Source organism: Mytilus trossulus, chromosome 6, assembly GCF_036588685.1.
Source record: "Mytilus trossulus isolate FHL-02 chromosome 6, PNRI_Mtr1.1.1.hap1, whole genome shotgun sequence".
Lineage (NCBI taxonomy): Eukaryota > Metazoa > Mollusca > Bivalvia > Mytilida > Mytilidae > Mytilus > Mytilus trossulus.
The window spans coordinates 62,892,395-62,907,823 of NC_086378.1; the positions used below are offsets into that span (position 1 = coordinate 62,892,395).

A 15,429-nucleotide genomic window follows, 5' to 3' on the forward strand; every position below is an offset into this window, starting at 1 on the left:
AAAAAAGAAAAAAGAAATGAGAAACACTTATAAACCACATCAACAAACCGGACAACTACTGAACATCAGATTCCTAACTATATATTCCTAACTTATTCAAAGCATATATAAAGCACTTCAAAACATATAACCAGTTATAGCAGCAAATTATAAGAGAAAAGTACTATGAATGAAGCATTATTTATTTAATAAAAAAACCAAAAGGATATGGAATATTCATGATCCATGATATAAAATCTTTTTTAAAATTATTGCAATTAGATTTTTTATTATACCTTTAATCTTTTTATTCACATATAGGTCTATATATGTTTGTATTTTACTACCATGTAAATTGTTTAACCATTCGGTCATTACCATTTATTGTTACTCTTGAAATGCGTTTGTGCCAATAAAATATTGTCTACAAAAACAGCCAAATTCATCAAAGGTCAACTTTCCCTGAGGGAGATGAAAACCTAAGTTTCTGTTTAATTTTAAAATGACGATGTTTATGATTTAGTAGTGTCTAATTATAATCAAATTTAGTTAGCATCCCATCAAAGGCGTCGTTTATTCAAGGTACGTTGTAACCCTTGGTCGGTTATGAATTGTAATGGTTTAGACAAAGTTTCATCCAGACACTCGTCAATACTCGGCCAATTCCGTTCACTATTTTGTAGCGAAAACACTCGGGGCTTGCCGACTCCGTCCAGGCGGAAACAGCTTTTCAAATGCATTCTGGGTAGACTAAACGACAACAACGACGAACACGTGCTATCAAAATGGGATTTCCAGGTACGAATTAGTTAACAATTCAGCACAAATGTATTCTTGCACCTTGATTCGAAACTGCATAATCATAACTTTGGCAGTGGCAACCTTTAAAAACATGCGAATTTGTCATAGTGTTCACTGTTTCAATAGGATTTGGAAAAATGAAAAAAGGGGGGCTCATCACCACGTGGTTTCAAATGTTAAACATGTTAAAGATTTTAAGCAGTTTTATTACAAACTGTAGATTTTATATTTCTGTTTTATATTACATTTAATGCATGTCGCTAAATGTGAATAAAGACGTTATATAGAAAAGATTAATTGTCGCTCACACCAAGGATTTGTATAGTTAGATGTAACTATACAAATCCTTGCTCACACGAGCCGACGAGGGGTTATTTTGCTTTTTGTAGAAAAGAGTCAGACCAACAAAATCGGTCTTTTTATCTGAAAAGGGTAGAATTGATGATATATTGAACAATTGTCTAAAAGAATGGTCTTATTTAAAAAAAAAAGTCAAAGAAAAAATAAAATAAACACAGATTACTTCAATTTTAAAAGAAGATTGAAGCCTTGACTGAAAAATTTTACCACAGGTTGTGGTCTTTGAAAACTTTTCTGCAACTAATGTACATATGTTTCAGCCTTATTTACTTGAACATTGTTTTTAATGAAAACCTACATTTAAACATCTCCCAGCACGTTATACCTCTAGTTACATTTGTACAATAGTCCAAATAATGATGATGTCTAGCAAGGCCAAGGCTATTTTAATTTTTTTCTAGGATGCCTTCCTGAGATGTCAACGCTGAAGCCATATTTTACGTCTGGAGTTTGAGAGCAAATTTTTTTTTGTGGGGGGGGGGGGACTTTGACACTAAAAATTGACATGAAATTTTCATTATTTTCATTGCCAGTTAGAAATTTTTACAAAGTTACAAAGTCCTACCTTTTTTGTGCTTATTGATGTAAAATATTTCCACAAATATCCAAAAGAAATAATAAAGCTATGATTCCATTTTGGGTGGGTTAATATTTATTTTGTTTTAATATGTTGATTTGCTCTCAAAACTCCAAAAGTAACTTTGCATGAGTATTTAGTACGTGAAATTGTTTAAATTTAAGATATGATTTTACTTGTCTACATTGATTTCAAGTAAAGAGTAAAACAGAAAAAAATGTTAACATGTTTGAGCATTCTGCAATTTTTCTGACATTTATTAAAAAAGACAAGTCTATCATTATTAAACCATTGACTGAAAATGTGATAATCTGATTTCTTTCTAGCATTTTCACCAAGAGGAGGTCGTGGTAGAGGAGGCGGTGATCGAGGAGGTGGACGTGGTGGCTTCAGAGGAGGCAGAGGTGGTGGTGACAGGGGAGGACGAGGTGGTGGTTTTAGAGGTGGAAGAGGTGGTGGTGACCGAGGAGGACGTGGAGGTGGATTCAGAGGTGGTAGAGGAGGTAATACATACTTTTAGTCGAAAATTTTGCTCAATAATATCATAAACCAATTTTGCTTTTCAATTTGAGGTTTGAATATATTTTTCCTGTCATCATATTAACAGTATTCAATTGCTAACTTCCTTTGAGGAATTGGATAAAAACAAACATTTGTCACCTTATCAAAATTACCTACAAACTGGTCAATTTTGGGGGCTAGGTAAAATTTGTGATTCATTGTGACTGCGAGGCTTTTATACTTGGAAAACAATATGTGATCTTTGCTTTGTTTGCTGTTTTTGGAAGAAAGAAAAAAATATATAAAGAAAAATTTCTTTCAAATAAATTTATTATTTTTCTGCAATGTTATAAATTTTCATATGTTTGTTAATTTTCATTCCATATTAGATTAGTATAAGTGTTGAGTTAAATTAATTCACTTAGCAATCAATGGATAATAATGAGAAACCTTTTTCTTTTGTAGGTAGAGGTGGAGGAAGAGGTAAATATGTTATAAATAAAGGCAACAGTAATATACTGCTGATCAATAGCCATAATTGACTAGGCAAAAACAAATCAACTACAAACTAAAAACATTGCTGTATATAGAGTTTGTTGATATTCAATTTTCTCTCTAGATTTAATATCAAATCTAAATATATATGGGAATCTTTCCATGGCTTGATTTGGGTAAGAATTGAATTATTGTAATATTTCATTACACTAAAATTCGTGAATAAAGCCACCCATTAAAAACCTTAAAGAATGGTATCCCACGAATTACAGTACTTTCATAGTAAAAGGGTTTTCAGTTTCTTTAAGTTAAAAGGTAACACTTCTGGTTTCAATGTAAACAATTTAAAATTATAAATTTTGTCCTACATTGTATGCTGATTTAATGATTGTAGGTGGCAGAGGAGGGTTTGCTGGTGGAAAGAAAGTTGTTGTAGAACCTCACAGACACGAAGGTAAGATCGTTTAGGGATAATTAATCTAAAATGTTGGAATCAGCCATCTAATTCAGATATAACCAATTTTCAGGGAAGCAAAGTCAAATCTGGTTTACCACTTCCTAGTGAAAAAATTATGTGATAAGTTCTGCATGGTCGGGACGAACATTGATTGATTGGTAATTGCTTTACGCCACATCATTTAGACAAACAATATGTTGTGCCTTTTATGGGTAATTTCACATGACTAATTATTATGGGTAGTTTCACATGACTAATTATTAGGGTAATTTCACCTGACTAATTATTATGGGTAGTTTTACCTGACTAATTATTTCAGTAGGTGGAAGGGGTAGAAATATAAAAGTGGTTTAAGATTTAAATTGAATATATGTTGAAATATTTCAATTTGCTAAAATTGATTTGTGGGAAAGACCAGGCAAATACCATTGCTACCTTACTAAATGACAGATGATGTGAATTTTATTCAAACATTCAATACTTGACCATAAAAAAGAAACAATGCTTCATATTTGAGCACTCCTTTCAAAAAAAGTTACACTAGGAAATGGGATTATCATATAACCTAGCTATGACAGTACACAGCTCTCATCTTATAACTAACTCACAGGTTTGAGAATAAATTTGATATTTTATATGATGACAAGTCTTCTTGTTATTTTTAAGTAAAGCTCTTACTAATTATACTACTTAGTACTGTACATGTAGTAGAAATTGATAAATCCTTACAAAGTTGTAGAACACTGTCTGAAGGAGTGCATAATATACTCCAATGTATATGTTGTTCAAGTTTTCCTGCAGTAATAATTTGTTTGTTTCAATTTGTAGGTGTATTTATTGCTAGAGGAAAAGAAGATTCATTGGTAACCTTGAATTTGGTTCCAGGTGAAACTGTATATGGAGAGAAGAAAATATCTGTAGAGGTATAAAATTGTGTTTTACTGGGTCCACACTTGAAAATATTTTGATTTGCCTAATACCCTACCCTTAGGTTAAGACAGTGGGTAGGTAGGTAGGCATTTTCTTTCCTTTTTTTTCCAAAAAAGAAATTGAAGTAGTGGATGTTTATTAGTCTTCATGCCTATCTGATTAAGAAATAACTTCTTTAAATCTGCACAATAAAAGAACTTGAGTAGTTAGCTTTTTTCTGGGTAGGTAGGGTTAGGGTAAATAAACCTGTTCTTTTTATGGCCTGGTCAAAGCTAGGTCATGTTTTTACATTGTGTATACTAGATCATGTAGATATCATCATGCATGAATGTGCAGGATTTTTGGCTGTAGGGCAACCAGCTACAAATCAATAATCAAAACTATGTGTCTACTTCTGGTTAAGATTTAGGATTCAAGTATTTTGGAGTGAAGGAGATGTGAAATCTGTGTCTGAAAAAAATCTATATCATGTATAGAGTAAACAATAAATTTAAAATTGACATAAAATTAATGGTATTAAGAGGCTAAATTTGGGTTTAGTTTAATGATTAAAGTGTTTTTGAAACTTGAGTTGAAGATTAAGGTAATGGGCAGCAGTCTGTACAAAAAACTTGATCCAAACAAAGTTTTGCAAAAACTTGCTTGTCCAAATGAAATTTTACTAATCTGGGGCCCCAGACTAGTGGCATACAGTGCAGACTGAGAGACTGAGGCAGTACCTCATCTCATATGTAGCAAGATGTGCAATTTTTTAAACTTGTGTCATATCATGTAATTTTATACCGTGTATATATGTATGAATGAATGTTGGTGTTGAACATACTGGATATATGTCAATGAGACAGCTACCATAACACACAAAAAAAAAGTTACATAATTATTTCAGGATAAAATCTATAGGATAATCTCTACAGGATAATCAATTGAAACTTTTGTAAAGCAATGGTAAAGTTCAGTCACTCTTTCTAGTATAGGTTATCAAATAAATATTTGAATTAAAAGCTACCTAATTTAAATCTAATTATAATGTATCTTTCAGGAGGGAGAGAAGAAGATTGAGTATAGAGCATGGAATCCTTTCAGATCTAAATTGGCAGCAGCCATATTGGGTGGAGTAGACAACATACACATAAAACCAGGGTCCAAAGTTTTATACCTCGGAGCAGCCTCTGGTACCACAGTTAGTCATGTCTCAGATATTGTAGGCCCAGTAAGTATAACCATCTAACATACACGTGAAACCTGAGTCCAATTTTTTTTACCTCGGTGCAGCCTCTGGAACCACAGTCAGTCAAGTCTCAGATATTGTAGGCCCAGTAAGTATTCCAATCCAACATACACATAAAACCCAGGTTCCAAGTTTAAGACCTCGGTGCAGCCTCTTGAACCACAGTTAGTCATGTCTCAGGCCCGCCCAGTAAGTGTTCCAATCCAGGACAAACCAGTATGTACAGGAATAGTACACTACAGCATAGGGGTTTCTTTGTTTTAACTTGTCCACACAGTGCAGGAAACCTTAAATTGTCTATTGTTGGAACCTTTTTTGGTTCACAACTATTTCTTTCTTTTAACATGACAAGTAAACATACAAAACCATAATTTTGATTTTACGAACAGAAATATAAACATTGCATACTTGATCATTGTTTATATTTGATGGAAAGTATTTCTTGACATTTTTTAAGTACATATATATAAATCTGGAGTTTAAAAAAAATTTCCAATGATGTTATCATACATTGCCTGAAAACCTGAGGGCAAAACACTGATTTAATGAGGCTGAGGAAATTTTAAGGCTATACCCTTACAATGGATTCCAATGAGTGTGTAGCCAAAGGTAATATCTAGCTTGATGGTTAGCTAAACTGTGAAGACATTATTTGGTCAGGTATACTACCCTCCTTTTTAAATAGCATAGTCCAAAAGAAAGATAGTCTATTCTTAATGTAGTGTAGTTTACCTAATCTAACAATGACTTGACGGTTCAGCTAACAAGCAAGCTAACCAAAGATATTTCCTTAGGCTACACACTAAATGGAATCTGCTGGAAAAATAAAATTGTAGATACATTATTAAATTGTTGATTGAAATTTATTGCGAATTTCGTTGGTTTATGTTAACCACAAATTTATATTAGTCCAGTCAATCTAGCATAAATTTGACCCTAACCCGAAAGTAATTGCAACAGAAGATTTTTAAGTTCTAATCTTTAGCATTATACCCTAAATATCCACAGGAAAAAGTCCCATAAAATCTAACTTGAGGAAGACTAAAAAAATCACCATTTAAAATTCCTATAGAGATTTGCATTGAAAAGGGAGATAACTCTTGCAAAGAAGGCAGAAATATCAATAAAAATTGATGCAAAATTAAAACTTTCCAGCTCCTATTCATCAGAATGTATTGATTCTTGATTTTTTAGCTGTCTTTAGAGTATAACAAACAACTCTAAAGGTGTTTTCATATCTTTTATCAAGCTATAATCTAGATTTTGTAATTCATTAGTTGACCATTTATTGAAATTTTCAACATGTCCAGGTAAAGAATCTCAAATTTAATAAAAATAATTAAGCATGTATTCTTCTTTTTGTGGTTAAAAGATTCTTTAGATAAGTAAGTTGCTGAAAAAATATATTATACAGATATAAACAATACCAAATTTTCACATTATTTTTTTAAAATGGTCAAAGAATTTCAAATTTGCAATTTCTTTATTGAAAAATACATGAAAAAAAGAAAACTACCCACAACACTTCAGTTTTGTACATTTCATGAGCAGAAGATTATATAATTTAGTCAAATACAAACTTATAACCCCATCAAAGTATCATACCTTTCATAAATTTCAAGAAAAGCAACCAAAAACTGACCAAAAAAGACTAATTTTTGTAAGAGTTATCTCCCCTTCCAATGTTAATTTCCATAGGAAATTAAAAATGCTGATTTTGAGTTTTCCTCAAGTTAGATTTTATGGGACTTTTTTCTGTGTATATAAAGGGCATAATGCTATAGATTAGAACTAAAATACTTTCTGTTGCAATTAGTTTGAGGTTAAATCTTAGTTTGACTGGACTATATGTCTACAATATACATATTTTCTTTTGGCTTGTTGAATGTATGCAGATGTGAAAAAAATAGAATCAAATATCAACAAAATTACAATCTTTCTTCAATCCATGAATATTGATATAGATCTACTAAAATAAAGGGGACATAGTACACATGTTGGCTGTGTGGTCATTTTGAGAGTAACTTTAGCTTACAAAAGAGTTGTGAAAACTTTAATCTCCCAATTAAGACTGTTTTTTCTGGATTTTGTTTTAATTTAACTAGAACTGTAACACTACCTTGCTATCAGAATCGAAATTACACACACAGAAAAATAATATTTATATCATTGCATATGATTTAAGAGGTGTATATCAAATTTTTCCTCTCCTTTTGTTACGACACTTCATTGATCTCTAAACTTCAGCAGTTAACATGAGAATTGTTTGTCCCTTTGTTACCGTAAACCAAATGGCTATTGAAATAGTTTCCAATGATGATATCATACTTTGCCTGATATATCTATGAGGGCAAAAACACTGATTTAATGAGACTGAGGAAACTTGGCACTTTTCCAAAAATAGTTACTTTATATGGGGTATGAAGCCATAAAAACAATTTAATTTAATGGGTTGAAGCTTACTCCAGTTTGACTGAAATAAAAGAAATTATCAATGAAAGTTTGTGCTAATGTTTTATTTTCCAACATATCTAAAAAAAAAAAAATTTGAAAAAAAGCTAAAAAATGAGTCCACATTTGAAATAGATCAGATTTTTTCAATAACTCTGATCTCATACAACATGAGGTTGTTCATGTAGTTGCATCAACACAAGCGCAAAAGTTAAAGTATAGTTCCTTGCATTTGACTTTTCTATCAAAAGTTATTGTTATAAAAAGAATAACTACTGAAAAATGTGTAATATCAATAGTTGTAATGATATAATGACAGAGCAACACTGTTAAATCACTATGGTCTTTCATAAGTAATATGTTTTTAGTCACTAGTTGAATATTTTACAATGTTTAGACAGATGTGAAAAATTATGAAATGTCTTTTCACAAATTGTTTAAGTTGTGAAGATTAAACCAAAGACCTAATTAAACACCTGAATTTATGCTAAGGTTTTCAATGATGATATCACACTTTGCCTGAACAAAATGAGGGCAAAATACTGATTTAATGAGACTGAGGAAACCTTCATGTATAATACAAGAACAGATTTGTTTGCATACTATTTAGGCCAACAAATAATATATGTCTGTTTCCTGCTTTCGACCGACCCTGGATCAATGCCCCTGACTCTACTTTTTAAATTCTGAGGAAAAATCGTTTTTTGGTTTCAGATATGTATTATACTATGTCCAATATATAAAAATGGCTGCTCCCAGCACAAATGTGCTACAATTAAGGTTTAAAAAATGTTGGCACTTGAAGGAGAAGTCAAATAAAGCTTCTTTGTAGAGATTTACACACTTTTGAGTACAGGAACCTAACCAAACATGGCATTGAAACAACTGCAGGGAGTGCAAAAAAGAAAAATATTAATAATAATAAAAAAATCCCGTCCTACCGACCCTGATTTATTTGCCTTGGCAGCAGGAAACCGACATATATTTAGTGGGCTTGTTATCTGAAAGTCCATTGTTGAATATTAGACATTGAAATGTCCATTGTACAAAAGGTTCAAGTTTTGGTTTAATGTTACTGTATGTAATGCGGTCACATCAACTTCAGTATTCTTGGCTAAAGAATTCATAAGATTGTTAAACATTTTAAGAAGTGCCTTTTAAACCCTCCAAAATACAAAGTTTGGTCCACAAATCAAACTAATTATTATAAAATTGTAAGAAAGTCTAGAAAGTGTCTTTGATTTGAATCAAATAGACATCTTTTAGCACATTTGACAGATTATCATTATTTATGTTGTGTTTGTTTTACAGGAAGGTTTGGTTTATGCAGTAGAGTTTTCACACAGAAGTGGTAGAGATCTGATTAATGTGGCTAAAAAGAGAACAAATATCATACCTATCATAGAAGATGCTAGACACCCACATAAATATAGGATGTTGGTTGGTAAGTAGAACATAAACTGAGGTATTGGTGATTACACAGAACAAATATCATACCTATCATAGAAGACGCTAGACATCCACATAAATATAGGATGTTGGTTGGTAAGTAGAACATAAACTGAGGTATTGGTGATTACACAGAACAAATATCATACCTATCATAAAAGATGCTAGACATCCACATAAATATAGGATGTTGGTTGGTAAGTAGAACATAAACTGAGGTATTGGTGATTACACAGAACAAATATCATACCTATCATAGAAGACGCTAGACATCCACATAAATATAGGATGTTGGTTGGTAAGTAGAACATAAACTGAGGTATTGGTGATTACACAGAACAAATATCATACCTATCATAGAAGACGCTAGACATCCACATAAATATAGGATGTTGGTTGGTAAGTAGAACATAAACTGAGGTATTGGTGATTACACAGAACAAATATCATACCTATCATAGAAGACGCTAGACATCCACATAAATATAGGATGTTGGTTGGTAAGTAGAACATAAACTGAGGTATTGGTGATTACACAGAACAAATATCATACCTATCATAGAAGACGCTAGACATCCACATAAATATAGGATGTTGGTTGGTAAGTAGAACATAAACTGAGGTATTGGTGATTACACAGAACAAATATCATACCTATCATAGAAGACGCTAGACATCCACATAAATATAGGATGTTGGTTGGTAAGTAGAACATAAACTGATGTATTAGTTATTACACAGAAAAACTTAACTTGTTCTTTTGGACTTTTATTCAAATCCATACCAGAAATGATGTTTTACTTGCCAAAATATTTTTTTTAAACTGTTCTTGGGGTAAATTTTGCTTGAAATGAAATAAAAACCCTTATAATACTGACTAGCTGTATCTGTCAAGGCTTATCACTCTGTTCCAGATAAAAAACTATGGGCCTGCCCTCCCCCATACTTTTCAAAAACACTTAGTATGAATCTTATGTACAATCATGAATAAAGGAAGATAACTCTTATCTATAATTTTCCTAGCTAGATATAATTCAATGTTTAATCTTAAAATTCACAAAACTGTAAAATGAAAGCAATATTATCTTTATAGCAACAAAATCTGGAAAACACCATATTTAGATTTACACCACGTGCACACACATGAAAGTTGATGGTTGTGACACTCTTAAAATTATCAATGTTACATGTATGACAATTTTTTAATTGATTTTTGTCAATTATATGATTATATCACAAACATGTCAGTGGAAATAGTATTTATACTTAATGAAAAAAAATTAAAATCATGCTTAATTTCATGCATCTTTTTTGGATCTTTAATTTCAAAGAAAAAATAAATTATATACTTGCACATATGTTTTCATACACAAACTTTACAGGAATAATTTCTTTTAAAGAAAGAATACTCCTGGATGTTAAAACAAACATCATTCAATCAATCCATATGTTTATAATGTGGTACAACCAACCAAAGATTAGAATTGTAAATACTCTGGATTTGTAAACTATATATTTGTATTTGTAGGTATGGTAGATACGATATTTGCTGATGTAGCACAGCCTGACCAAGCCAGAATCGTAGCCATCAATGCCCACAATTTCCTCAAAAATACTGGTCACATTGTTATTTCAATCAAGGTATATTTTGTTTACAAAAAAGTTTTTTTTATGCTACCACCTTTCAGAAGAAAATCAATAGTTGTACAAATCTTTACAAACAGTATAAACATTTTTTCTAGACCTTGAATATTGAATAATCGCAAACGTGTAGAATAATATGTTGAAAAGTACTTATGTCATTAAGTGATACATTACACATTTTAAAACTTTGCTAGAAAAGTTATTTAATTTACAGATTATGAACTTTTCTGAAATTAGAACCATGCATTTTCTGAACAGAATTTTTTACACATGAAGAGAAAATATCTGATGATAATTTTAACTTCAAATCTAATAATGTTTTTTTTTTGTGTGTTTATTTACTAAATTCATTGTAAATTTTTTATGTAAATTTGACCGATTTTTTTTATGTAATTTCAGCATCCAACTTATCAATATCGAAATGATGCAAAAAAATCAATGCCCCAAAACTATTATGTTAGGGCAGAAGTTGATTAAATAAAGCTGACTATATTGATAAGCAACAAATGCAATGATATTTAATTATAAATACATAATGTATTCCTATACATTGATAAACATGCATAAGTACAATAAGATTTGGGGAAAATGTCATAGTTTATATTGCTGGAATCTGTGAGTGCCAAGTTAAGGTATGTTGTTTAGATATAGCACTTTTAATACTGTATTACTTTAAATAAGAGGTATTGTTAGACAAAGACTGACACAAATGTCTAGAGCCTAAAATAATGAAAACAAATCCTGTCATGTTGAAACCTGAATTTTGGTATTCTCTAGAGTTCTTATTTTTATACGCCCGTCTTTTAGACGGGACGTATTATGGTATACCGTTGTCTGTCCGTCCGTCGTCCACACTTTGGACAATAACTCAAAAACGCTTTCACCAATTTCCATGAAACTTAAGTGAATTGTTTATATCTATTGACGTAAGCTCCCTTTCATTTTTTTGTAATTTCAAATTTTAAGTTTTGGCTTTATGGGGCTTTATTCATAAAAAAGGGGGATTTTCAACACTTCAGACAATAACTCAAAAATACTTTCACCAATTTCCATGAAACTTAAGTGAATTGTTAATATCTATTGACTTAAGCTCCCTTTCGTTTTTTTTTAATTTCAGATTTAAAGTTTTGGATTCATGGGGCTTTATTCATAAAAAGGGGGGATTTTCAACACTTCGGACAATAACTCAAAAAGGCTTTCACCAATGTCCATGAAACTTTAGTGAATTGTTTATATCTATTGATGTAAGCTCCCTTTCAATTTTTAAAAATTTCAGATTTCAAGTTTTGGATTAATGGGGCTTTATTCATAAAAAAAGGGGGATTTTCCAATTTTGGGACAATAACTAACACATCGTTAAAAGAGCAACGGGCGTATCATGCGCTGAAGTGCAGCCCTTTATTAAGTTTAGCACCATACATGTATATGGTTATTATACATGTATGTCCAGTTTCCAAACGAGCTTACATGAATGAGGAATCAAAAGTAAATTACCTGTTTTTTTTTTATATTAAATCCTTAAATTAAGAGAAGTTAAGAGTGTGAAAAGGGACTGAAATGAATAAAAATAAGAAAAACAGATTAATGAAGCGACATTGCTGTAATATGTTATATTTAGTAGATTATGGGAACACCATAGAAGTGGACAGTATATTTGACATAGTTTGTTCATAGGTTACAAATCATTTCGGAAAAAAAAAGAAAATAGAAAGCTATATTTGAAAAAAAGAACTGTTGTCTGCTCTATGGTCGGGTTGTTGTCTCTTTGGCACATTCCTTATTTTTATGCCCCACCTACGATAGTAGAGGGGCATTATGTTTTCTGGTCTGTGCGTCTGTTCATTCCTCCGTCTGTCCCGCTCCAGGTTAAAGTTTTTGGTCAAGGTAGTTTTTGCTGAAATTGAAGTCCAATCGACTTCAATCTTAGTACACATGTTCCCTATGATATGATCTTTCTAATTTTTTTGCCAAACTAGAGTTTTTACCCCAATTTCACGGTCCATCGGACATGGAAAATGATAGTGCGAGTGGGGCATTCGTGTACTGAGGACACATTCTTGTTATTCTCAATTTTAACAATTCATTTTATTTTTAAGGCTAATTGTATTGACTCAACAGCTGAACCTGAAGCCGTATTTGCAGGAGAATTAAACAAGTTGAAGTCAGAGAAGATCAAACCACAGGAACAGTTAACGTTGGAGCCTTACGAGAGAGACCATGCTGTAGTGGTTGGAATGTACAGGTATGTTTTTTAAAGTTTTCTTACGTGGTCAGAATTTAATGATTTAGTAGTCCATTTTCATCAAAGACGAAAGGAATTAAGATTTGAAAGTCTTCTGTCAAACAGACTGTCAGTTAGGCATATCAGTTTTTCACACTTTTTCCTTCATGCTTGAAGAAATCGAGTTGATATTTGGTATATAGTAATAACATGCACAGTTACAGATTGAGTTTTTATTTTGGTCTGGTCTGATGATTTTGTGCAGAATTATGGTCATCACTGAAAATTTTACGCAACATCAATTTTCCTTTTTTTAGGGAAAATATATATTTTTCATATAACTTTAACTATGACAAGTTATCATAATGATTAAGTTCTAGAACATGAATTTTTAACTGCTTGGGTCTATAGATTACAATGCAATACTCTCAGAATGCTTCTTTAACAATGTTCTGTAGTGGTTAGAACTAATATAGTGGCAGGTATATTTATATCAATGTTCACTATTGGTTGTAATTGACAGGAATCTTTAAATCAATGTTCTCTAATGGTTGCAGTTGACAGGAATCTTTAAGACGATGTTTTGAAGTGGTTGAAATTTACAGTAATTTTTAAATGATTTTTCTGTAGTAGATGGAATTTGCAAAATAAACAATGTAATTGAACATGAGTGATACTAGTAATTTATTTTTGAAGATTTATAGTACTTTCATGACTTAATTGATGATAAATTTCTATTAAATTAACGAAATTAAATGTTATTCTATAAAGGAAAAAAACACATTTGTTAGTTATATAAAATGTCTTTGTTCAATCAAAGTTAGTTTTAATGAATTAATGCATAAATTTTATTTATCTTTTTAGACCTCCAAAGAAATGATAATGACAGCGACAGATATAAACAATACAAGTCCTATTCTGAAGACCTTTACCAAGATCAATTGTGTTTAAGAAAGGAACTTTTAAAAGACAGTACTGTTAAAAGATCTTACTGTACAGACTCATGTGTTCATGTGTATTGTTTAAGAACATACATCAAAACACCTAATAAAATTTTACTATACCATTTTATTTCCTATAACAGACATGCCAGACATGCATACTATTACTACTTGAATTCATGTACAACATGACTGACTTGTCTGATATATTGTGTTTATGGTGATTTTACCATTACTAAAAACTGAGCGTTCAAAGATTTTTTTTGGAAGGACTTTGGAATGAATTCATCTATTTGATAAAATGAATCTTTTAGAGTTATCACAAATAGAAAGATGATCTACAAGACTGAGTGAGTGGAAATCTAGATTTTTTTCTCAATTTTTTTATCATCAGAAACTGCACTTTTTTTGTGCATTTTAGAAATTTTACTCTACATATACTACTTCATTGTTGAATATTATTCATTATTTTGTTCTTATTTCATTCAGTTTTTAAATGCATCAATCATTTATTTTAGTATATAAATTCGCATCTTGCTATATATATCATGATATATTGGAACAGCAATATGATAAATTTATTTGCAGGATTGAACATTTATCATGTAAGATGATGTGGGGTTGTAACATTAAAGTATGAATATTAAATTTGACTCTGCTTCAGTAGTAGAAGTGATGGACTTACATTTGTACTTTAAAACAGCAATTGAGACTTATTTCTTAAAGACTTGATATTTCCATGCAAACTTAACACTTCAATTGTGTTATGCTTGTATTTACATAAACTATATAGGGAAGTGGGAAAAAAACACAACATAACGATCAGGATGAGTTCAAGAGTTTGAAATGGTTTAAAAGTCATAATTGTAAAAATGTGTACAATGTATTTTAATACAGCATACAAAACTTGAATTAATCTTTAATGTTTTTATTGAGAAATTAAATTTGTTAAGTTTATTATGAATTATGAAAAACCAGAATGTTTGATCATCATCATGCATCACAATAAAATGTAAAGAAAACTTGTGAATAAAATTTTACCAATTTGACCTCTTGTTTTCTAAGCAAAATGCTTCTAATGGCATGTTTGCCTGAAGGATTATCTTTTATAACCAGAAGAGTTAGTAAGTAGTAAAATAAGTCTGCTGATCATATCAGGATTATTTAACAATTATTCCTGAAACAAATCTTAACATAGAATCTACCTAGCTGCTATAGTATCAATATACCCAATCATGTTAACATAAGCACCTATAAGCCTTTACCAATGAGCAAAACTCATAACATAGAGAAGAGTAAGGCCAGACACCAAAAAAAATGGAAAATGATTTAAAAGAGAAAACCTACAGCCTGAATAATCAAAACAATTCAAGAAAAAAGGATATTGCCCAACAA

At 31.0% G+C, this 15,429-nt stretch overlaps 1 protein-coding gene and 1 non-coding gene across 3 annotated transcripts; both read left to right on the forward strand.

The window, feature by feature from the left end:
• Positions 1 to 549: 549 nt before the first annotated feature.
• Positions 550 to 15,083, forward strand: LOC134721661 (rRNA 2'-O-methyltransferase fibrillarin-like). 2 transcript variants are annotated; one of them, XR_010107903.1, is made up of 11 exons: positions 750 to 777; positions 2,044 to 2,220; positions 2,684 to 2,701; positions 3,108 to 3,167; positions 3,999 to 4,093; positions 5,140 to 5,310; positions 9,091 to 9,223; positions 10,757 to 10,869; positions 11,272 to 11,504; positions 12,969 to 13,114; positions 13,958 to 15,083. XR_010107903.1 is itself a non-coding variant. In XM_063584798.1 (10 exons), the coding sequence occupies exons 1-10, from the start codon at positions 765 to 767 to the stop codon at positions 13,971 to 13,973; spliced, it is 942 nt and encodes a 313-aa protein (XP_063440868.1). In that variant the 5' UTR covers positions 550 to 764; the 3' UTR covers positions 13,974 to 15,083. The 2 variants fall into 2 exon arrangements, 1 of the variants encoding a protein (XP_063440868.1); XM_063584798.1 differs by lacking the exon at positions 11,272 to 11,504 and having other exon boundaries at positions 550 to 777.
• LOC134724077 (small nucleolar RNA SNORD57) lies at positions 7,637 to 7,708 on the forward strand. The gene has a single exon (XR_010108396.1). It is a non-coding gene; the product is annotated as a small nucleolar RNA SNORD57 (small nucleolar RNA).
• Positions 15,084 to 15,429: the final 346 nt, after the last annotated feature.

Excerpts from the sequence above, each read along its gene's own strand:
- LOC134721661 (XM_063584798.1), top strand. Across the intron at positions 3,168-3,998 it reads AGAACCTCACAGACACGAAG|GTGTATTTATTGCTAGAGGA; the intron begins GTAAGATCGTTT and ends TTCAATTTGTAG. Across the intron at positions 10,870-12,968 it reads ACATTGTTATTTCAATCAAG|GCTAATTGTATTGACTCAAC; the intron begins GTATATTTTGTT and ends TTTATTTTTAAG.